At 37.5% G+C, this 24,627-nt stretch overlaps 3 protein-coding genes and 1 long non-coding RNA gene across 5 annotated transcripts in view; 3 read left to right on the plus strand and 1 right to left on the minus strand.

Annotated features, from left to right (window-relative positions):
• The first annotated feature begins 2,935 nt into the window (after positions 1 to 2,935).
• On the plus strand, positions 2,936 to 4,189 carry LOC136257854 (uncharacterized). Its single transcript, XR_010702212.1, has 2 exons — positions 2,936 to 3,500; positions 3,566 to 4,189. It is a non-coding gene; the product is annotated as an uncharacterized lncRNA (long non-coding RNA).
• Positions 4,190 to 5,809: 1,620 nt separating this feature from the next.
• Positions 5,810 to 24,627, plus strand: part of LOC136257562 (uncharacterized) — a 65,738-nt gene continuing 46,920 nt past the window's right edge. Inside the window, exons 1-4 of the mRNA XM_066050792.1 lie at positions 5,810 to 6,039; positions 6,219 to 6,488; positions 10,962 to 11,702; positions 12,400 to 12,508. Coding sequence (XP_065906864.1) covers positions 5,831 to 6,039; positions 6,219 to 6,488; positions 10,962 to 11,702; positions 12,400 to 12,508 — 1,329 coding nt within the window. The 5' untranslated portion in view covers positions 5,810 to 5,830. The remainder of the gene's footprint in view (positions 6,040 to 6,218; positions 6,489 to 10,961; positions 11,703 to 12,399; positions 12,509 to 24,627) is intronic.
• Positions 16,832 to 18,864, plus strand: LOC136257805 (uncharacterized). The gene is made up of 2 exons (XM_066051114.1): positions 16,832 to 17,135; positions 17,235 to 18,864. Exons 1-2 carry the CDS (start codon positions 16,888 to 16,890, stop codon positions 17,680 to 17,682), a joined length of 696 nt encoding a protein of 231 aa, XP_065907186.1. The 5' UTR covers positions 16,832 to 16,887; the 3' UTR covers positions 17,683 to 18,864.
• LOC136257804 (THAP domain-containing protein 10-like) lies at positions 17,684 to 19,373 on the minus strand. 2 transcript variants are annotated; one of them, XM_066051112.1, is made up of 5 exons: positions 18,894 to 19,370; positions 18,579 to 18,807; positions 18,364 to 18,523; positions 17,948 to 18,096; positions 17,684 to 17,899 (listed from the first exon to the last, which is right to left on the minus strand). In XM_066051112.1, the coding sequence occupies exons 1-5, from the start codon at positions 19,245 to 19,247 to the stop codon at positions 17,748 to 17,750; spliced, it is 1,044 nt and encodes a 347-aa protein (XP_065907184.1). In that variant the 5' UTR covers positions 19,248 to 19,370; the 3' UTR covers positions 17,684 to 17,747. The 2 variants fall into 2 exon arrangements, with proteins under 2 accessions (XP_065907184.1, XP_065907185.1); XM_066051113.1 differs by lacking the exon at positions 17,684 to 17,899 and having other exon boundaries at positions 18,080 to 18,304; positions 18,894 to 19,373.

Genomic DNA, 24,627 nt, shown 5'->3' on the forward strand with positions numbered 1-24,627 from the left:
AGTGGATACCAGCAGATGGAAAGAAACAGAAACCTGGGTGGATTGGTGGAAAAGACCTCATGTTTTGAAGAAGCTGAGTAAAGCATACAGTTCACTTTCAGCTGAAGAATGGGAAGATCTACCAGGAACCACCAATCCAGTGGAATCTATTAATCGACAAAGTGTACCAGAAAACCAGAAATTAGTTTCTTTAAAGCCTTTAGTGGAACATGTATATCTTGAAGATCGAAGGCAAGCTATTTTAGAAGTTTGCCATAGCAGCCAATATCACAATTACTTACCATGTAAAGGCAAGAAGAAGAACCCGAAGACCCCTAAAGCCCCCTGAAAAGAGGTCTGCATTATCATCAAAGTCCAGGCAGACTAAAGAAATCCCAACAGGAAAGAAGGCTATAGGTAAGCGTGTTAGTGTGGAGTTCTATAATGATCCTGATAACAGTGCCACAACATGGTACAAAGGAACGGTTATAAGATACAATAAACAGGGCTATCTAATATCATTTGATGACTGTGGTCCTGAAGACTATGAAATTATAAAGTCTTTAAAAAAATCCATTGAAAAGGGAGAAGTTAAAATACTGTAGCACTTTTCTGGTTTTAGGTAATCGACTACTTGTCTAGATTTGCATCAATTATAATTTATTCATGATTGCTGTAATAATTATTGTTATTATACTTAACTAATTAACTAATATAGTACTATTATATCATTACAGAAATACACCACGGTATCTAAACTTGTTATTGATTTTATGACACTGTAGAGTGATATTACTATTATTATGTACATTATTGTTAACAATTATAAAACAATGTAGAACCTTTTGTTTCATGTAACTTATAATAACTGTGTGGTTTGATTATTTTCATTGTAGCTTTTGCAGTTGATTAATTATTATAAATTGTTGTAGTGGCATGGAAACTTGATTCATATCAATAATATAAAATTATATTTCTCTGTATACTATGTGGCTATAAACAGTCAGTATGGACTTTCTATACTTATGAATACATGTTCCATGCAAACTCTAGAATGGACCGCTTTCTATACTTCTGAATTCATAGTCCATGTAAGCCTATATAGTAGAGCGGCTAAGCAACAAATTTTGATGAAATTGTTCACTTTGTGATAAAAGCACTAAATTTTCTGTGGAAGTTGAGTAAGGTATACTAAATCATTTTAGATACGGTGCCATGTCAAATTCATTGCCTTAGGGCATGTTTCGAAACTTTTAAAGTAGATTATAAGTGCACTTCTAGCTGGTAAGGAAACCACACAAGTGCATTAAGAACCTTCATTTTAATTTATTGAATGTATCTCATTTTCAGGTGTAATCAGAAAAAAATTCAAAATGTGTTAAAATTACCTGTTTTTAAACACTACAAATGGAGCAAATATTTCAGTGTTAAAAGTACAGGTACGACCAAATAGAAACAATGTATTGTACATCTATGGCTTCATATGCCATGACCCTCCATACATCTTAATATGGCAAGCTAGTGACCTGGATGAACACCTCCCTTGATCAGATTTGGATATTACCATCCCTAACGTGTCTATTCAAATGCTAAGTTTCAGTATATGCAAGAGTTCATAATAGAACTCTTGGTATATGTACTATTGAGCCAGCTCAGAGCTCTTTTATGGCTTCCCCAATACATTTTCTACTAACTTTACTTTTCAGGTTCTTTGAGCATGATATGATTGGTAATTTTAAATTCACCATATCTAATATGAAATAGTATGAATTAAGCAAATGTTGTACCAAGTTTGTTGCTTTTATTGAAAAAGTGAACGATTTGCTCAATTAGCCACTCTACTTATATATTTGGTCATGAGATAGATAGTCCCACAATATTGGAGGAGGAGATTAGTATGTGGTTGGTACTGATTTTGTACTCAATACATAAGTCTTGTGACTTAACTTTGTAACAAGCAAACAGTTCTGATACAGTAAAAAGGGAGATTTGCCACATGCATGTTCAGAAATTCTCATGAGGGTCTTGTTTATTTATTTATTAAGGCTTTACACTGGGCAGCCTCGAACCTGCAGCCATCCGATTAATGCTCGAATGCTTACAAGAGTCTGCCAGGCAGTCAAGATGTTTGCTCCTTGTCAATTTCTGTATAGGAACTCTGGAGAGTGACTTATTACCTCTAAGTACCCCATGTAGAACCATATGAATATTCGTTTATTGATTAAGCTGTACAAAATTGTCATCATAATAATCATTGATGAACTATCAATGCATTGCTCCATCCCTTTGGGGTAAGCAGTATATACCATGCCTACCATTATTTAAGCTATATGTATACTATAAGTAATGAATTCCTACTTGTGCCATATACCCAGATTGTGGAACAGCTTACCATTAATTGACCTATCCCAGACCCTCAAACTTTCAAATTCAAACTCAACTTGAGAATTATTTTTGGAATCATTTGTTAGCAATTTTGACTGTAATAATCTATGTACTTTTTATTTCTGTTGCCCCTGTTCCAAATGTTTAACATTTCAGCTCCTACAAACTATTTTATTCTTTAAGTTATACTCTTTATAGCTACCCATTGTAATTATTATTTGTAGTTATATAGCTTATTGTACTTTGTAAGTATTAATTATGGCTACCAGTGCAAGACACTGGTAGACCTTCAGTTCTGTAATTTAATCATTTAAGCTCTTAATTTTTGTTTATTGATTTGTACAGTCCTGTATAGTAAAAAATAAAAATACACCATTCTGTACATTTTGTGTGGGCGGGAGAAAGCAGTAGCAGTGATCCCAGCGATTTCAGTACATTTGATTAGTATATAATAAAGATATCCGAGGTCGCCACTATCTCAGCGAACACGAAGATGTTGTGTACTAAAGATATTCGAGGTCGCCACTATCTCAGCGAACACGGAGAGGTTGTATACTAAAGATATCCGAGGTTGCCACTATCTCAGCGAACACGGAGACGTTGTGTACTAAAGATATTAGAGGTCGCCACTATCACAGAGAAGCAGAGAGAGGTTGTGTACTAAAGATATCAGAGGTCGCCACTATCTCTGCGATTAAGAACAGTTTACGTGAAGGGAAGTGAAGGCGCTGTTATCTCAGCGTAATATCATCTTTTAACGCAAAGTGGGAGGTAATTACAGCAATACACTGTCATCAATTTTTCTTTAATAGAAACGTGTTTGTGGCGATTTTATTTTGTTTAATACTAAAGGTTACAGCATCCAATATTCTTCTGGTGGGGTCTATTCTACGGAACGGAACGGAACGGAATGATGGACTAAACTGCGGAACGGAATGCTTTCTCAGATTCAAGCTTGCAGCTTACCATTGCTGTACAAGTTATCAGTGGCACTTCCAGCAGGTAATCAAACGTTACCCCAAGAAAGATAAAACGAATTTAAGGATCGATTGTGGGTTCTTGTTGGTTGTCATTAGAAACGAAGTACTAATTGTGGGAATAGCTGACTCTAGTGTGTTCATCTTCGGATATATCAAGTAGGGAACTAATGCATGACTTGTTTTTACTAGTATGTGAGTTATTTTTGCTTACTTGACTTTAGAATGTACAGTCTGAGGCCCAGCCTTTCTAATCGGCATAAATCAGTATGTGTATAGCTACACTACAAAGGAAACAAGCATGGTGACAAGCTGAATCAACTCAGTCTAAGCAGAATCTAAAGGGATTTTGTGCAGTGTGTGAGGAGCAAACATTCAGATACCTCAAGGAGGCTATATTGTGTGAACATCAATGATTCATTAACAGAGTAGTGGACTTTTGTCAGATATCTCAGCCTGAGTACTGAGTTGAATTCTGGATGGAGTCTATTTTACAGAATGGAATGCTTTCTGAATCAACTTGCAGCTTGGCTAGCTGCTATCTGCTATCATTGCTGAAATTGCATTTTATCAGTGGAACCTCCAGGAAAATGGAATAGGATAATTATAAAACATTAATTGATTGTTTAGGTAATCATGACTTTATTCAGTCTAATAAACAGATTATATGGTTTATTGAGTGAGGTATCACTTTCAGAATGTTCAGACGACCAGTGATGAGATGCATGGATTCATCGAATTTTTGTTGTGGTTGGAGACATTAAATATCCAAAAGCAAACTGACTGTATAATATTAATTCACTTTCTTTATATTTTCTCAATTTTGAGCCTGTATACAAATAATTGAATTTTCCTTGTCAATAGAAATCCTAGAATAAGATGGGAGAGAAACTTATCTTTGTTTACCTATACTGTACAACCAAGAGTTCGTAATACGGAATTGTATGGGGGAGAGTGTCTAACTCTCAGTATGGCCTGTACAAACACCCTGCGTAAAGTTCACCTTTCATCAAATCAACACCTTTACTGGGGGATAGAAAACTGTTGATTAGTGTTGCTGAAGAAGGTAAAGCCTTTGTTCTGAAATAAGGTCGAGGTGTTACTTTAAGCAGGGTGTTTGGTGAATACGTTCAAGTTAGACACTCTCCACCTTATTATGAACTCTTGGTACAACTTCAAAGGAAAATGAAGAAAACATACAGTTGAATCAATAAAATCACTACAGTAAGGTGAATTACAGACTAGTGAGATCTTGGTTAATTAATGACAGTGGTTGGAGATTAAGTGTGGTAGCTTCTTGTTCTTGAATATGTTGCAAAGTGGAAGTACAAATCAAAATTAGATATCAATTTCATTATGAAAAATTTGTATACATAAATAATCTAGCATTACTATTTCATTTAATTGTCCTCCACTTAAACATGCTACAACAGTACTAGTGTCAGTACATTGGCAGTGAGTCTACCTTGAAATCTCAACTCTAGAGTAGATCCAACACAGGACAGCCCGCACTGTAACAAATACATGTGATCCCATTGTAATTTCATGGACCAGCTGGACTGGGAATCACTTGAAAATAGACGAACAAATTTAACCTGTTTTGTTTGAAGTGAAGCATGTGAAATGTTACACTTAAGAAATCCTAGGATTCTTAGGTGGTATATAATTAATGTGAGTGTTCCATTTCAAGTCTGACTAGATACATTGAAATTACACACATATCCTGGTCCAAATCACGTTTGCCTGGTGGCTGTGGGCATGGTTTCACATGCGGCTTATAATAGAGATTTGGCTGATCTTGGAGTTATGGCATTTAGCCTGATTCAAGGCTAGCAGTCAGACACATCCTTGAATTGTGCAACAGATAAAATCAGCTCACTATTGAATATGGCATTAGTCCACTGCACCAGCTGTTAATATATAAATAACTCCATGCATACACTTCAGTGATGTTTGCAGAATATACCCTCCTTGCGGTCTGCCAAAATATTTGCTCCTCACACACTGCACAAAATTCTTCAAGTTTTAATTCAGCTGGCTCTTTCCTGTTACCAGTATCTTCATGCTTGCTTTATTTATACACTGACTTATGACTTGAAAGACCGGCCCAGACTGTTTTCTAAAGTCTAAATAAGAAAAACAGCTCACATAAAGTTCCCTTCCGTATGGATGAACATCACTGATACAGCTCATCCCACAATAATACTTCGTTACTAATGACAACCAACAAAAACCCACAATCGATCCGTTAATTCTATTTATCTTATGTTTAATCACCCACTGGAGATGCCACTGCTAACTTATAAGGGAAGTTTCAGCAATGGTAAGTTGCAAGCTTCAATTTTAGAAAGCGTTCCGTTCAGTGGTTTAGTCCATCATTCCGTTCCGTTCAGTTCCGTTCCGTTCCGTTCCGTTCCGTAGAATAGTCTCCACCTATTCTTCACTAGTATGAACTCCGTCCATTGAATAATTGTTTGATTATCCTAACAATGGATTGTTCATATTATGCGAACTTGCCGCTTCATTATTCGCTGTTTCTTGGATCACTTTGCGTAAGCTTAGTCTCCCCACATGTTACAACTTGCAGTGGCGCTAATATTGTACATTATTTCGAACGAGTGTCCAACCAATCGCAGCTAGATCTCTTCTTGGACAAGATCACTTTACAGAGACGAGAATTGGGATGCCGCTATCCAAGGTAGCTATATTCAAGTTTTGTAATTAGCTATAATATTTTTTTAATGTATTAGCTGTAACTATAAGTTTGTTTATAGCTTAGTAGCTAGCTAATTAGTTGTTATTTTATGTTATTTTGCTGTTTTTCCTCCCTGTTGTAAGTTACATTTGACCGTTATGACGCTTTCTGTTACATTACAGGTATATTCAGTTGTCACTAACTGCAAATAGTTATCAACTAAATGTAACAAAGTTTGTACATGGAGTTGACTTAAAGGAAAATGATAGTTTGAAGATGCAAGTAGAGAGAGATAGGGCATATATAAGATGCACGGGTGTGGTTTATGCATCAAATCTTTTGCTATCAAAAGCCTCAATGGTTGTATTTGATGGACTAGTGTTTACTGAATGTCTTCGTCCAATATATTTGGAGGAAGTGAACAATGTGGTGATCCAGAATTGTGTGTTCCAGTAAGTGTATAGTGCTGTGTATAGTATACAGTATACTACCGTAGCTGGGCAGTATACTACCCAGCTACGGTAGTATACCGTAGCTGGGTATACTACCCAGCTGGGCAGTATACTGTATACTACCGTATACAGTATACTGCCCAGCTGGGTCCTGATGATAGGTGTCAACTAGGTAAGCAGCCAGGCCACTCAGCTGTGGGTACCAGAGAAAGGGCTGCCATTGCCATCCTTATTGTCCTGGATTGGAGATCTAAGTAACAGGCCAAACTTTTCTTTAACTAGCAGGATCTTTTTGTCTATATACATGTAGCTATATGGCTACTGTTATACGTTTGTAATAGGAAGCGTAATAGGAGCCAGGAAGCTTATGGCTTCTGTGGGGTACTTTATTTAGATGTGAAACCATGTTTTCCAAATGTATTTTAGCCTTCTCATGTTACTCACCCCCTCATAGTATTGGTGACTATTATGAAACTTTATCAACTGTAAGGACTTCTCTTTAACATGGTCCATGTTGGTGGTTCATACCATGAAGCATGACATAACAGTATATATATATATATAAATCATTAGCAGAAATTCGGTCAAACTTGAATGCTCTATTAGAGAGTTTTATTATAGTAATTTTGTGGATTTCAGTTAATTGAAGGTAAACGATCATGCTACAGTAGCTTACTATACCACGATCCATTAGAAGACTACAAAATGCACCATAAGTGGTAATAAATTCATTGGTGGTATGAATCACGTTAAGAAAATCTTCGGTGATAGGCATTTACCACACATGACCACGGATGTCGCCGAAAACCATATGAACACGCTTAGCATTTCTAAGGATTTAATTAAGCAGACATACCATAATGAACCACCACTCAAGGATCCACTGTATACTGAAGTTAGATCTACAACTATACTGGAGATGCAAGTTGAATTACGACAAAACTCCCTAATAGAGTAGTCACCGCATTTCTGCTAATGTAATTGCTCACATATGACATCATTGGCATGCGTAATCTAGAAAATAGGGAGAACAAAGGCTAGACCAGTAAGTAAGGTAGTATTTTTCAGTTGTCTACACATGGTTCCATTTTAAGGAGATTTTTGCCAATGAATCTGAAGGTTAATTATCACATCAATAGGCACATTTCTCTGCATTTTCAAGACATCAATATTGTTTGTTAGTGTCTGTTGCATCTGAGATCACCCACCACATACAGTTAAAATTCTCATTTTGGAAATCCTGTGAATAGAATTTGAAAAGAATACTATGTGCTGTATATACGTATGTGCATTCCATCATTTGTGAAGACTGTTCAGGGCTATAAACTTTGACAGCTAAGCCTTATATTTAAACACTCACATGCCATACCATTGTGTACACAATTATAATCTAGCTATAAATTAACTATGAAATCACAGTCCACTCATTTGTGACCAATTGTAAGGGCTTCACCTACTGCAGTTGCGCTGTACTATCAAATGCTGAAATCTGCAATCACAATCTTTGCTGTGCCATCACCCTTGCCTCTAGTTAGCTCCCATCATCTTTTAGCTCTGCCAGTAATACACATTCCTCCATCTAAGGGCAGTAATGCAAAGATGTAGCATTAGAAACACCAAAGACACTGCTGTGAAATACAATGCTATTAATTTTACACCAATCATGTGTTAATGGCATTGAAATGATGCAGTGCAATCATGTAGTGGTCATTCCATCTGAGAGTGTGAAATTGTTTAATGCACTTTGAATTCACTTGATGCATTTTATAAATGTACTTCCAATGCAATTCGCATCAGGTGTGAAAAGGCCTTTAGTATAATATGCTACAATGATACCAAATCTGCTTTTTTAAGTTCAGTGTTTATTCTAGGGCTGTTAGGGGGGGGGGGGGGGAACTTCCCCCCGCTAAAATCTCAACCTCACCCCCCTAAAGTTGTGAGTAACTAATATTAGAAATGACACACTAAACTTATCAAAAATGATCTCAGATTCAATCTCAGAGTGATTAATATGTAAAATTTTCCCAGATTAACAAATGCAAATACAACCTTAAAATGCTGCCTCTCAGATTCAGTATCAGATCAATTTAAAATACATTAATAAATTCAATATCTGAGAGCCCAAGTTTACCCAATATAGAAAAAACTCTCCTTACATTCAATCTCAGAAGGTGTGATTTGTAAAAATTTTCTACTTTCAAAACCGCATGCACAGCCAGCACAAATACCCCCCAGATTTAATCTCAGAAAGCCTGATTTTGAAAAACTTCTTGTATTGCAATAACCCACATGAAAATTCCCTAGTATTTAATTTCAAACATCTTAATTATTTCTTGGAAGACATCCACCCATGCAGATCTTATAATTTACTGTAATTGTGGTATCATAATTATGTACAATGATAGTTAATACTGGCCAGATGATATCAGTGGCGGATCCAGGGGGGGCACAGGGGGCACGCCCCCCCCTCCCTTCAAAAAATGTATATAAGATCGAGATACTCTAATAGAGCAGTCAATCACCAATCACTCTAATAAAGCAGTCACAGTGTTCATGGGGAAGTGTAGCTTACTTAGGAAGCTATAAATAGGATTTTATTTTACATAACATACGTGATATAATATATTTGGTAAAGGATAACTGGCTATCATTGTTGACATTTTTTTTTTTTTTGCTCTTCAACTTTTTTTCAGCAAGGTGCCCCCCCTCTTTCCAGGCTCTGGATCCGCCCCTGGATAATCTTATAATTTACTGTAATTGTGGTATCATATGTACAATGATAGTTAATACTCGCCAGATGATATATATGGTTGGTAGAGATTGATGTATGAGTGTATAGTATGACATAACAGTGTAATGCACTGCATATCTAATGTTGAATCTTTACAATTTGTGTGCGATCAGTCTTCATACGCACAATCACAAAAATCAATCAAAATCAACATTCATGCGTGACACAGCCTTACATGACTAACCAGTATTTAGCAAACTACCTCAACTGTTTTATATAGTTGTGAACTTGGACAACTATATAACAAACTTTCACCTAGTCACTCCCCAAATTCCTGATTCCCCCCCAAAGAAGAAATCCTAGAATAAACACTGTTTTCAACTAAGAAAACCTAGTTTTCACATGTGATAGTGTTGATAGTGGTGTTTCCATTACATACACCTTACACCTGCTCCACCATCTAGCGTGATTGTGACTCGGCATGGACTGCTCTTTCCATAGCACTTTGACTTTTGGAATATGAATTAAAAACTTGTCCAGAGTGTTCCAATGTGGCATACTTCTGGCAGTCAAGATATTTATCATTGTGAATTTACAAGCAGCCCTAGACCAGGGTCTTATTAGAAAATAAATATTTATCAAATTACAGAATTGGCTAAAATAGCACATAAATGCCATTCATGTCATAGGCAGGAGACTAAATTATGCAAGCTGATCCAAGAAACAGCAAAAATGGGGCAAGGTCACACAATGACAATCCACTGATTTACGTACAGTCCCACCTCAAAGCAGCTAGCTATACACTAACAGCTGGTGACCTTCTATGTGCCTAGTAAAGATTCTTCCAGCTTAACAGCATGTGACCTCTTGCTATGTATTTACAGCACTTCAATATTGTCTATCATATGGTACAAATAGAACCACTTTAATGATGCCATGCATGGATACATACAGCGGTTTTCTTTCTATCACATAAGGGTGTCTCAAGTATCTTGAAGCTATCCATGACTGTACATTATTTTTTAGTGAGTGTTCCACCAATGACTTCTAAAATAACATGAGGCAAGAATTGGGGTGCCACAATGCAAGGTATAATTATTCAATTGTCACTAACTGCTAAAAGCAAGAGTAAATAGTAATGGAGAAAGTGCCTAACTCCGTATGTCACAAGTCTTTCTGGATATTATAGTAAATTACCCTTGTGATATAAATGCTGATTGAGTGAGTAACACTTTAGGAGGTGGTGACTTTTAGTAGCCTTAGTGTATGCAAGCCAAAGCATGTTAACACCCTTCCTGCAAATTCAAGGGAAGCCTGTGGATTGTGGCTGTAATTTTGATGGCCCATACTGGGAGTATGCTGTAGTACAAATATATGCAAGTTAGGTATAATAGATTTGATCGTTACTCCATGATATGTGAGTAGGCCTGCAAAAATAAGGCATATGGGAACTACACCCAGTCACTTAATCGGTTAGTGAAATAGAATAAGAATATATGCATTCTGTAACTTACTTTAATGTTTCACAAGTATTGGCCATAGTGTAAAGGCATAATAAGTCATTAACTTTTTTTGCTCACATGCCCTATTTTTGCAGACTTAGTCACATGAAGTAGCGTAAAAATAATACAGAAATAACAATTAATGCAGTAATTCAGCCAAGTGCTACATTTCATACATTGTGTATATTGGAGGGACATAATAAGATATACTTGTAGGTATTATATATGTACACATCACAGGCATATGAAAAATGGAGCAGTAAGCATTAACAACTCACCAAATGTGCTAGTGAGGAATTGTACATTTTACAACAACACTTCTGATGGTAGTGATATTAGAACATTCCAGACAAGTAGTGGAGGTCTCTCTATATCATACAATTCTGTAGCAGCAACTAGTGTTAACATTACTGTAACTGATTGTAAGTTTATTAATAATGTGGCTGCAACTATCAATGGTTTAGATTATAGGACTTCACTTCAACAATCTTTAAGTCAAAATATTTTTGACAGTAGAGGTGGAGGCTTAGGAATTCTTGTTAACACTTCTAGTGTATTAAACTGTATAGTAAGTAACTCAACATTTAATAACAATATAGCTGGTCTTTTTGGTGGAGGGTTGTTCTGTGTAATTTTCACAGTATACAACAACCATACATACATCCTTGAAAACATTATGTTTGAGGGAAATAGAGCTACAAAATCTGGAGCCATGTTTTATGCAGTACGCTTTCAAGAAAATGATGAAGCAGTTTGTAGTATGGTTGCTTATAACTGTACATTTGTGGATAACACCGCTCAACAAGCTGGGGTTACCCAAATTCCAGTATTAAGAGGATTAACTAATTCTGTGACATTTAAGCAGTGCACTTTTGTCAACAATTCAGCTACAGAGGTTTATGGCACTGTACAGATATTGGATGCGGCTCATAACATCCATGTGGATAAAAGCAGTTTTATTCCTGTAGCATTTATTAACTGGTAAGTTACGCATGTAAAAATATAATGTATAAATGACTCTAATAGTACAACTTGATGAAGCCTTTACGTATTGACTATGCTTGCAGTCAATAAAATTGATTCATTGTAGTGTGTGAAATTAATTTGCTGAAATGATTTACACTGATGCATCAACGGTGCGTGTGTAACACAAATATTTGATGAGGCAAATTTTTGACGAATTGGGCAATCAAGCATTATTATGAGTAAAATTTTGAGGAAATGGTCCAATAGTGTGCAATAAATGTAAAATTTTGAAGTTGACAAATTGCAATACAAATTGCCAAATTCATTAAAATGTTCCCTGTTAAACTTTTGCACTATATGGTAAGTCAGTGTTGATCCTGATTTATAAATCTTTCCAAATTGTTTTATGACCCACATGCAAATATGTGGCACAATTATGTTGAATGTGAGTGCGTTACACAAAGCTATGATTTGTCTGATCGAGTAGGAAAGTTGCCTCAATAAATCTGTCCTGCAGTTACGTATTACAACGGGATAAGATAGAGATAAGTATAGAGCTTGTACATTTTGTCTATTGCCCAAGCAGCAAGGTTGTGAAAGGGGTGCATTTAAAATTAATTTATTATGGCTATTAAATAAAAATGTAATTACGTATGTGTGGAGATGATAAATACATTGAAATAGTAATTAATTGTCCTGGTATATACATTAGCTTGTTTGACAGCAACTTTGGTGCAGGAGGTGCAGCTATCAGCATTGCTTATTTCAATGCAAGATTTGATAATGTCAGATTTAGAAACAACATAGGAACTGCTGTGCAAGTAAGTGTTACAGTTGTCAATGCCTGAACAATGTAGCTATGTGTTCAGTCTTTATGATTAAAATATGAAATTATGATTGGTGGCAAAGAAATGCTGCAGTGATGTCAGTACAGTTTTGATATTAACAGTCTCATATCAAGACACACGGTAGTGTGTCGTGCGGCCCAAGAAGCCGGCGCGCAACCCCGTGAGTATATTGACAGGAAGAAAGAAAACGCAATTTTCGCACCTCCGTAGCTCTGTGCTGCCTTGATGAAACAAGACTAATTTTGCTGTGTAGATTCCCTCCACCTTCAGTACTCCACATTCCAAATTTGAGCGAAATCGCTTCAGGCATTCCTGAGATATGCGACTTCAAAAATTGGCTTAGTTTCTTCGTTTTTTTTTTCTTCTTATTTTTCTTCCTCTTTTCGCACACTTACAAAAACTGCTATAAAACGCGAACGCGTTATCCGATTGCCTTGAAATTTGGCACACAGAAGGGGGGTATAAAGGCGCATCTCGGTACCAACTTTGGCTGGAATACCATAAACAGGCAGAGTTATGAGCGATTATGCACGAAAAATAACACCAATATGTTGTCACGCCTACAGGGTAAACCGCGTATGGGAAGAAGCTGAAAATCGGTGGGTGAATAGGTTAACTATTGAACCTCAAACCTTTTGTGGTTTGAAAGAAATCGAGCTAAAAACCAGGAAGATACAGCGAAAAAATCAACAGTGTGTAACAATTACGCAATCGAGATTAGCTAATTTTTAATTTTATTATTATTATTATTATTATGCTTGCCACGCCTACCAGATAAACCACTTGGGGTAATGCTTTGAAAATCGCTGTACAGATGGAGTTATCATCTTAGAAAGGCTCTTCAATGGTGTAGAAAAATCAGACTTAAAGCCACGGAGTTATAACACGAAATCCAACTTGGTGTAGCAAGTGCGAGATCGAGATACTCTAATAGAGCAGTCATCCTAATAGAGCAGTCACCCTGAACAGAATTCAAGAGATCAGTTAGAAATAAGTAACCTGTATAGAGATCAGCTACAAACAAATCACCCTGTAGAGAGTTCAGCTACAAACAATTCACCCTGTTCAGACATCAGTTAGAAGAAGTTTTCTTGTAGAGAGTTCAGTTACAAACAAATCACCCTGTTGAAAGATCAGCTAGAAGATGTCACCTTGTAGATAGTTCAGTTACAAAGAAACCACCATGTAGAGAATTCAGCTACAAACTAGTGACCCTGTAGATACATCAGCTAGAAGAAGTTACCTTGTAGAGAGTTCAGCTACAAAGAAACCATTCTGTAAAGAGCTCAGCTGCAAACAAATCACCTATACAGAATTCAGCTACAAACAAATCACCCTGTAGAGAGATCAGCTAGAAGAAGTTACCTTGTAGATAGTTCAGCTACAAACAAATCATCCTGTAGAGAGATCAGCTAGAAGAAGTTACCTTGTAGATAGTTCAGCTACAAACAATTCACCCTGTACAGAGCTCAGTTAAAAGAGGTTTCCTTGTAGAAAGTTCAGCTACAAACAAATCACCCTGTAGAGAGATAAGTAAGAAGAAGTTACCTTGTAGATCGTTCAGCTACAAACAATTCACCCTGTAAAGAGATCAGCTAGAAGAAGTTACCTTGTAGAGAGTTCAGCTACAAAGAAACCATCATGTAGAGAATTCAGCTGCAAACAAATCATGTATAGAGAGTTCAGCTACAAATAAATCTCCCTGTAGAGAGATCAGCTAGAAGAAGTTTCCTTGTAGAGAGTTCTGCTACAAACAAATCACCCTGTAGAAAGATCAGCTAGAAGAAATCACCTTGTAGAGAGTTCAGCTTCAAAGAAACAATCATGTGAGAGTTCAGGTACAAACAAATTGTCCTGTAGAGAGATCAGCTAGAAGAAGTTACCTTGTAGAGAGTTCAGCTACAAAGAAACCATCATGTAGATAGTTCAGGTACAAACAAATCACCCTGTAGAAAGATCAGCTATAGAAGAAATCACCTTGTAGAGAGTTCAGCTACAAAGAATCTATCATGTAGAGAGTTCAACTACAAACAAATCACCCTGCAGAAAGATCAGCTATAGAAGAAATCACCTTGTAGAGAGTTCAGCTACAAAGAAACCATCATGTAGAGAGTTCAGCTACAAACAAATCGGCCTGTAGAGAGATCAGCTAGAAGAAATTACCTTGTAGAGAGTTCAGCTACAAAGAAACCATCATGTAGAGAGTTCAGCTGCAAACAAATCACCTGTAGAGAGTTAAGCTACAAACAAATCTCTCTGTAGAGAGATCAGCTAGAAGAAGTCACCTTGCAGGGAGTTCAGTTACAAAGAAATAAACCATGTAGAGAGTTTAGCTGCAAACAAATCACCTGTAGAGAGTTCAGCTAGAAACAAGTCACCCTGTAGAGAGATCAGCTAGAAACAAGTCACCTTATAGAGAGTTCAGCTAGAAGAAGTCACATTGTAGAGCTACAAAGAAACTACCATGTAGAGTTCAGCTGCAAACAAATCACCCTGTAGAGAGATCAGCTAGAAGAAGTTACCTTATAGGGAGTTCAGCTATGAACAGATCACCCTGTAGAGAGTTCAGCTACAAACAAATCACCCTGTAGAGAGTTCAGTTACAAAGAAACCACTATGTAGAGAGTTCAGCTGCAAAAAAAATCAATCACTCTGTAGAGAGTTCAGCTAGAAGAAGTCACCTTGTAGAGAGTTAAGCTGCAAATAAATCACCCTGTAGAGAATTCAGCTACAAACAAATCACCCTGTAGAAAGATCAGCTAGAAGAAGTTACCTTGTAGAGAGTTCAGCTACAAAGAAACCACCATGTAGAGAGTTCAGCTGCAAACAAATCACCCTGTAGAGAGATCAGCTAGAAGAAGTTACCTTGTAGGGATTTCAGCTACAAACAAATCACCCTGTAGAGAGTTCAGCTACAAAGAAACCATTCTGTAAAGAGCTCAGCTGCAAACAAATCACTTGTACAGAATTCAGCTACAAACAAATCACCCTGTAGAGAGATCAGCAAGAAGAAATTACCTTGTAGATAGTTCAGTTACAAACAAATCACCCTGTAGAAAGATCAGTTAGAAGAAGTTACCTTGGAGAAAGTTCAGCTACAAAGAAACCATTTTGTAAAGAGCTCAGCTGCAAACAAATCACCTGTACAGAATTCAACTACGAACAAATCTCCCTGTAGAGAGATCAGCTAGAAGAAATTACCTTGTAGAGAGTTCAGCTACAAAGAAACCACCATGTAGAGAGTTCAGCTGCAAAGAAATCACCCTGTAGAAAATTCTGCCAGAAACAAATTGCCCTGTAGAAAGATCAGTTAGAAGAAGTTACCTTTTAGAGAGTTCAGCTACAAAGAAACCATTCTGTAAAGAGCTCAGCTGCAAACAAATCACCTATACAAAATTCAGCTACAAACACATCACCCTGTAGAGAGATCAGCTAGAAGAAGTTACCTTGTAGATCGTTCAGCTACAAACAATTCACCCTGTAGAGAGAGCAATTAGAAGAAGTCACCTTGTAGAGTGTCCAGTTACAAAGAAACCACCATGGAGATTTCTGTAATCAATATATGTGACCGGATTTGCGAAAAGGGGTCTTCCACACACATCCAATTCCGTAAACGTTGGAGACCATAACTCAGTGTTCAAGTAACATATTAACCTGAAAATTTCTCCATGTATTCAGCTATAGTGGTGCTCACCACTACCCAAATATCAAGGCAATAGCTCTTTCCAATCCGAAGTTATCAATTGTCAAAGTTGGCAAATTGGATGTGTGTGGAAGACCCCTTTTCGCAAATGCGGTCAAATATGTATTATACAGTATATATAATTTGTACATTTTCTGATAAAATATTTAAAGTACATCTACTTCATCTTTTCTTCTTCCTGTAGTAAAGAAAAAAACGCAGGTTAAAAAAGTCCCAAAGCTGGTATACAAATACAAAAAGAAATGAAATCTAATCCAAAACAGCCAAGCTGTAAAAAAAGTGTGCGGCCCTCAGAAAGGCTATGGTGAAAAAAGATGTGAAATCCAAGGTGGCGGCCAAGAAATGGCTGTGATGGTAGGTTAATGGTAAAAATTTTAATAATGACAATTCAGGTAAATTTTGTGAAGCGACACAAAAATTCACCTGAATTGTCGTTATTAAAATTTTGGTCCACTGAAATGGAAATTTTACCTCCTATTTTATTGTATGGACGTGTTGTTTATAACGTGCAGTGCACAAAAACACCTTTTTAATGATTTCATTGTAATGATATACCGAGATATTAACCCTCAAAGTTCGATCACGTCACGAATAATTGAATCTGTGACGTAAGATCGGGAACCACGAGAGTTTTATTACTCGTGTTACAATGGTAGAAAGTGGCAGCTCGCGCAATTCATCGTTCAGCAGTAATGATTCAGACGAATCTTCCTCCACATATTCATCAGTAGAGGCGAGCGAAGAGTTGCACTTGTCTTTACCGTCCGAAGTATTGCCATATCGCTTTGAGCCGATGTACAATTCTGATGAGGAGCCTGGGCCTTCTACTAGCGCGAGTTTTAGCCTACCCACCGAAACCGAAGATTTTGAAGTTAGCCGCGTGGGGAATACTGACTGGTAGGTTGATAAGGAGTGGGAAGTTTTGTGTGTATAGATAATACAAGTATCTAGAAGATAACTTTAAAGCCTTCCTTTTGTTCTGTAATATACTTGTAGGTGTACGTGTGGTCATTGTGAAGTAATGTCCACGGACAGAGAATCTATCTGTTGTAAAGAACTAGAGCAGACTCTTTCCATTTTGGAAGATTCTGGTCCTGCAACCCATCCTGTATGTGTTACACAGCACACTGATTTTGCTACAGTGTGCTTATGCCGGACAGTACTACTGGTCTCACTGCATAGTCATCGTTACCACCATGGCAGTAGTGATGTTCCTGATGATGAAAACAGGTTGCTGCTAATAAGTTTGCTACTGTATTTTATAGCAATCTTTCCCTCCAGGAGATTCCGATACCTTGCCTATAGGCAGATGACGTGGTGGGGGTGGCACTATTTGGGCATGTACAGGCGTGTAGTGCTACCATCATGCATTGTGTCCAGGATCAGGCACGAGTTTCCTTCAGAAGAATATACTGGGCATCATTACCCACCACCTACACCTTAGATTAAGTATGTATCATATAATATAACATGTTATCTGTGTATCAACGATTAAATTATTATACATAGTTATTTTTTATAACGTGAAAAGCGAGGTATCAAGTCTTTGTCGGGGTGTTCATATTGGCTGGTCAAATGTGGTGGTTCTTCTGGTAAAGGTGGCCTCTCGTCAGGATGTATGACAAAATATATTGTCTTCGCCATTAATTGTGCTGCATACCCTACAAAGGCAAATTTCGATCCATGATTTATACCTTCACATGGCTTACTATAGGTTGGTGGCACTGGCACAATTTTAGGCGTGCATTCTTCTTGTTTGGCTTTTGGATAATAAAATTTTATCCTCTCTTTGCCAGACTTGGTTATGGCTTGTTCCCTTGCAAAGTTCTCGTTGAAGTGCATTACAGCAATCAACAATCTACATTAAATAGTGTACATAGTATACATAGTGTACATAATCTACATCAAATGTTCCCTGTGGCTTTGTTGTTATTCCAGGGCATAAGCTATGGCATGATGGACAATGAGTGAACAGCTCTAACAGAGATGATCTAAACACTATGTATTTTAGTTCATCCAGTGTTGAACCTGAGTGAATTGAAGAACATGGCTGCTGAATGTCATCACTGTGTATATTAATAGGTGCTGATGAAATGTTTATAAGTGTAGACAAAATATTACTTACTCTGTTGAGGCTTCATCCTGAGAAATGTAGAAAGAACTCTCAAGATCAGTTTCGTCTGGCTCAGTTTCCTCAGGCTCACTAGAAAGCAACAGTTCAGTGGTGCGGGAAAACTTTTTCAGTGGAGGTACTGCTAGAAGATTACACTGTATTCCGACTGACTCTATTACCAGAGAACCTATTTTCAATTTAGTCACATAACTAATACCAGGACTGACCTTTATTCTGTGTATGTGTCTGTATTTCCATTTGTGCAGGTGGTTGTTCAGTAGTAGCAGACTCTAACTCAACTTCTAGCTGATCAGACTCAGTATCCCACTGTGAAAAAGTTGCAGGCTCCAACTGTTCAGATGTAGCAGACTCCAGCTGTTCGGTATTGGTATATTCTAACGGCGGTGTACTCTGCAGATCTTCTGTTAAACTAGTTTGTAGGACCTCATCAGCTATCTGTATAAAAGTTTACTGTTTGATTTTTCAAAAGCTATAAATTTTGTTGATTTTCAATATGTTGTATTAATTTTACTGCTACTTACTGATTTTCGTCTTCTTCGTTCGGAAGCTGGTCTCTTGGGTGGTGCAGATGGTTGGCTGCGGCCACCATGAATAGATCTGGGGAATATGGTCGGGATGGCACCTCGCTTCAAGCGCTTCTTAGCAGGGATACCTATGGCATCTCGATAGCGTAAGCCGTCAGTTTCAAAGCACTCGGGTGTAAAATGCTTTGCACAAAGCAAAGAATGGGGCGTTGGCCCTCCCCAGTTCCTTCGCTGCTGTTGTACATCCCGTGTCCATTTTGCTCTTAGCGTACCATCACTAGGAAACTCGTGTAAACTGTATCCCCGTCCACATTCAGTGTGGCAATCGGCTGCTACACAGCGTCTTGGCATGATTAAAGTGTTATCAGAAGCTATACGGATCGACTATACTGCAAACATCGTTTTAGTTATGATTTTTATAGCGGTGATGCGTATTGAGCTTTCCCGGTATGATGCTTTATGACGCATCTTGCGTCATCAACCACAAAGACCTAAAATCTGTCATATCTATTGATCTAGACTGAATCACATACATCAACTTGTATTACTGTTGGTGAGGATTAACTATAGCACAAGTTGATTTTATCATTTCAGTGGACCTTTAACCACCTGCACCGGCTGTACTTGGCCACATGACACACTTGATATAGGCTATTTTCATAATTTTTGTAGTATTCTAGTAACGCAAACATTTTTTCTGAGCACAACGCATTTGTGACCAAAATTGACGCATAACAAGGCTTCATCACTCAGTGTAGGAGCATCCATTAGTTTCAAATTTTTACTTGGTGTTTTACAATGCTATACAAGAATTGTGTGAAAGTTTTAGGCAAATAGGTATAGCTAGTCAACTTACAGTTAGTTAAAGTCAGAAAATTGGATGCGTGTGTAAGCCTTGTTTTGTCAAATTCAGTGACATATAAAATTTCCGCTGATAGAGTTACGAATTATCTTTCTAGTGTACTAAACCAGAACTATTTATAAAGTAGAAATTAAGTGAGGTGAGCAAATGACAGCAGTGGCAAAGTGTAAAGGGTTTGGGTATTAGAGGGGTAATTACCAATGTAAAAAAATTGACATCTTCAAAATAATTTGCTAACTGCTGTTACATGTTGTCTCCCCCACTTCAATACAGCTTCAGTGGCATTAAATTCTATTGCCTTCTTGGAGTCAATGTAAATTGATTGAAATATCTGAGAATCATGAAATTATGAACTGTACCTCCCGGAAATGATAATCTTTTATCACAATACTGCACTTCAACCTTCACACTGTGAGCAAGACTTCACAAAAAAGTACTGGTGGTTTGATTGGTGAAGCATGATAACTGTCACTGCATCATTTAGACAGGATTTTAGGGTTCAAAATTGGGTTTTCGTCTAGAAAATGAATTGAATGATAGCCAAAACTTCCTCAAACCACAATAGTAGTCACCCATCAGCAAAGAAGTTATGTACCAAGTATGGCTAATTTCTGAGATTTCACAATCTGAGTGATCCCATTATTGAGCAAAAATTGACCAAAACGGCATCTTTTTCATCACTTGCTCTCTCAACAACTTAAACCATAATTTTTAGGCTTTAGATCCATCATAATAATAGTTAGCACCAATATTTTTGTAGAATCTCACTGCAGAAATTGTAGAAAATAAACTTTCTGCCTGTTTATACTGCAGATTGCGGATCACTTCAGTGCAATCCAGATTGATTTTTGAGCCCCATTTATACTACGAAGGCCGAGCCTGCTCCAATCTGTAAAAAAAAAACTTAAACCCATAATCATAACATAACATAACAATTTTACAAATTTGGTGAATGCTCTATTACAGTCAGTGAATACAGTTATTATGGATTTTGTTACTATATAGAGCATTTCAAGAATATACTTTTAAGCAGAAACGCTAAGCACAGTGCTATATGCACCATAGGGACTAATAAACTTCTTTAATGATTCATCACATTCTAAGAGTCAAGTGTTGGTGTGAATATAGTCTATTGTGGGACTTTACAAGCAAAGTTGCTAAATAAAGACTTATCCTGTGGATCCAGTCCTTGTACTCAGTTGGGTTCTCGTACCATCTCTCTGTGTCAGTTTCAACGTGAGGCAAGCAAGGCCTCTGCTAAGAATTGGAAGGCCACTATCCATTACTTGGATCAACCACTTAGCCAATTTCCAACCATTCCTGGAAAGCAGTACTGCCACTTTGTTGCTCTGGTGGATAATCTGACTTACTCCCCTTCTCCTGCTTAATCCCCCCGGTGAGGTGGTGAATTCCTTTTCAAGAACACTTTTCCCTACTCCTTATGAGTCCCCTCATCCTCCTGACTTATCAACTCATCCTACTACTCTAGAGTCAACCTATCCTCTTGAGCTTATGGGTTTTCCTCCTGTTACTGAGCCAAATTTTACCTTGGGTGTAAAGGATGCAGCTAGTTTTTGTGATGATATGAATACAGCCAACAAGGAGGTGACTCAGTGGCCAAGAAATGACCCCTTGTGGCTCTGCTGGTAATTCCTTTGTGTGTGAGCTTGCCAGATTGTTTTGTGCAGTAGGTCAGGGCTCTGCCCTGGAGTTCATTGTTTTTAAGGTTGTGTTTGTGGCAAGCTCACTATTGTTACAACATACATGTCCTCGCACTAAACCAACTGATAATGTAAAGAGATTGGAGCAACGTCTAGCTTTTTGAAAGAATCAAGATACTTCTGAACTTCTGCATGAGGGAAGAACAATCCAAGCCCATCTTGAGTCTAAACATATTACCTGGAAGAATGATCAATCATCTTATGTATTTGCAAAGTTGATGCTTGAGGGAAAGACAAAGACAACTCTACAACCCTTGGCTGGTCAGCACAATGGTGGGGTGTTGATCTTGGATGATAAGGCTGATTCTGACCCCCATGCCCATGATGTTCTCGAATCTGATTATCCTTCTGCTCTACCACTTTATTTGAACTGTTTGTTACCTAACTGGGACAATCCTCCTGTATCCACCCTGTTGTGTTCGATGCTTTAGATGGTTGTGTTATTCGTTTTGCAGCTCTGCAAACAACTGGTGTTACTGGTCCTTGGGGTAGGAGTCCGGGAATTATGCCTGCATAATTTTGAGCATAATGATGGGGTAAAAGAATTGGGAATTATTCTGGCATTTTGAAGTGATACAATTGGCATAAAATGCAATTTCGCATAAGTTAAGATCGAGATACTCTAATAGAGCAGTCACTTACTCTAATAGAACAGTCAGCGGAATAATCTTTACTCTATTGCAATAGTGACTAAGCATCTTAGCAGCTAAAAGCTAATTTCCTGGGTAATAGAACAACATAATTACCATACAAAAATCCTGCTAAACATGATTAATTTGCAGAAGTCGAACATTTAAAAAAATAAAAATTGGGAATAATTTTGAGAATAATGAGTACATTTTGGGAATAATACTAGCATAATGATAACTTTTTTGGAGAAATTCGAAATAGAATAATGATGAAACTTAGGAGCATAATTCCCTGAGGCCTACTTTGGGGAATGAATGCCTGCTGCTGGAGATGACTCTGCACTGCCTTCCATTCGGCATCAAGTGATTTGTGTATTGCTATTGTTTTGTTTGCTAGATGCATTTATTCAATTTTTGTCACCCCAGATATTCTTGCCGCCTTTGCCTGTCATCTGATTGCTCTAGACAAGCAGCCGGGTGTTTGGCCCATTGATGTGTGTATGTGTGTGTGTGTGTGTGTGTGTGTGTGTGTGTGTGTGTGTGTGTGTGTGTGTGTGTGTGTGTGTGTGTGTGTGTGTGTGTGTGTGTGTGTGTGTGTGTGTGTGTGTGTGTGTGTGTGAGGTGTTTGGTGGCCAAGGTAGTTCTTTCTATCATTACAGAAGATATCATGGCGGCCGCAGGTCCTTTGCAACTTTGTGCTGGACAAGCGGCTGGTATGGAGACTGCTATCCATTTGTTGCTTGAGTGTTTGTTTGTGGTGACTGTGATTCCATCCAGATAGTTGATGCAAGTATTGCTGAATAGAGCAGTGGCCTTGCACAATGTGAGACTACTCCTTTTGTGACTACAGTAAATATAGATAGTCGCAAAAGGAGGACAAATCTGTCTCACATTGTGCAAGGCCACTGCTCTATTCAGCAATACTTGCATCAACCATCTGGATGGCATCACAAAGGCATAGCTAAGGGTCACCTTATGTAGTACCTTCTTCAGACATTAAGAACAAGTAGGGAATATACATATTATGTATGCCTTGACAACCATTCACTTGATGCAGCAATTACCATCGGGAGTTGAACAAATTTGGTATGCTGATGATGCTTCTGCTTGTGGGAAGATAGGTGCTGTGCGTAAGTGGTCGGACCGCCTTTTTAGTTAGGTATTTCTTTAGGGTACTTTGCCATTTGCTGATTATGAAGGATCACTTGATTCAGGACTCTATTTCTTCCTTCAGTGAGTCTGGTATCAGAGTTACCGGTGATGGCCATTCTACCATAGGTTTAAAGAGTTACATACAATCTTTTGTTGCTGACAAGATCAAAGGCTGACACTGCACGAAAAGTAAGATGTCCTGCTTGTGTCAGCACGTAGGAAATTTTTTTAATGATTTCCTTTAGAATTTCCTATTCGAGTTATCATGCAGGAAATGTTTTTGAACATTTTCTGTACAATTTCCTGTTAGTGTCACATTGCAGTAAATTGCTTTAACATTTACAAGAAATGTAGATAAAATCAGTATTAAGATTTTCACCACATTCATGACTAGTGAAAATGCAGCTGTAAACTGATCAAATGGATACTGCAGGTTTCTTGTGTTTAGCTCAGTGTAATACTGAGCCAAAACTTGGTTCTCAACACAACATAGGCTTTCAACATCATATAACAGAGTGTCTCTACAACAATGTGTAACACTGTAACCCATATTATGCTGCTGCAATAACTTTTGGTGGTATATGAATTGTTATACTAAGGAAGCTCTATTTTACTTTTAAAATTAACTTTACGTGATGCCAGAATTGTATCTAAATCAACTACACCATATTTCTCAGTGACTTACCGTGCTACAGAAAAAAGAAGCTATGGCATACAGTGATGATACTCAACCCTTTAGGGCTTTCAACATGACAATGTAAACAGTCAACACACGGAGCTGGATAGTTATGTACTGTATGCCAAGGTAAATATTACATGAATTTATGGCCTTAATTGTGTGTTACACTTTGTGTCTTTGTACAATATGGATGTTAGAATTTGTCATGAATAGTGACAGACAGCTGGGGAGTATGGCATTGTGACAAAGTGTTTATTTTAGTAAATATCTAGCGATGGCTTTACTTACTGTTTCAGCGGTTCACCATCTTCATGCTATGTACTTTAATGTATACTACAATGATATACCTGGATTTGTGGAAAGGTACTGATTACTACGATAAAATAACCTGCACTTGGTTGCCAGGAGATAAAAAAGAAATAGTGCATTTCATGAATATAATAATAAAGGAAATGTAAGTGGCTATGAATATTATGCATGTACACCATAAAAATTTCCCCTAGTGTATATATAAGGAATGGGAATATATGCCTTTACAGTTATGTGGGTGATTATGTGTAACATAGCTACAGTGCAGTGACTAAGTTGATGCCATCCTAGCATTCCTGGTTATCGCTCAAGTGACATATTATTGTAATGTTGCTTTACATTAATTTTATAACTGAAGCAAGCTATCAACTTAGCTATG

This window comes from Dysidea avara, chromosome 6 (assembly GCF_963678975.1).
Source record: "Dysidea avara chromosome 6, odDysAvar1.4, whole genome shotgun sequence".
Classification (NCBI taxonomy): Eukaryota; Metazoa; Porifera; class Demospongiae; order Dictyoceratida; family Dysideidae; genus Dysidea; species Dysidea avara.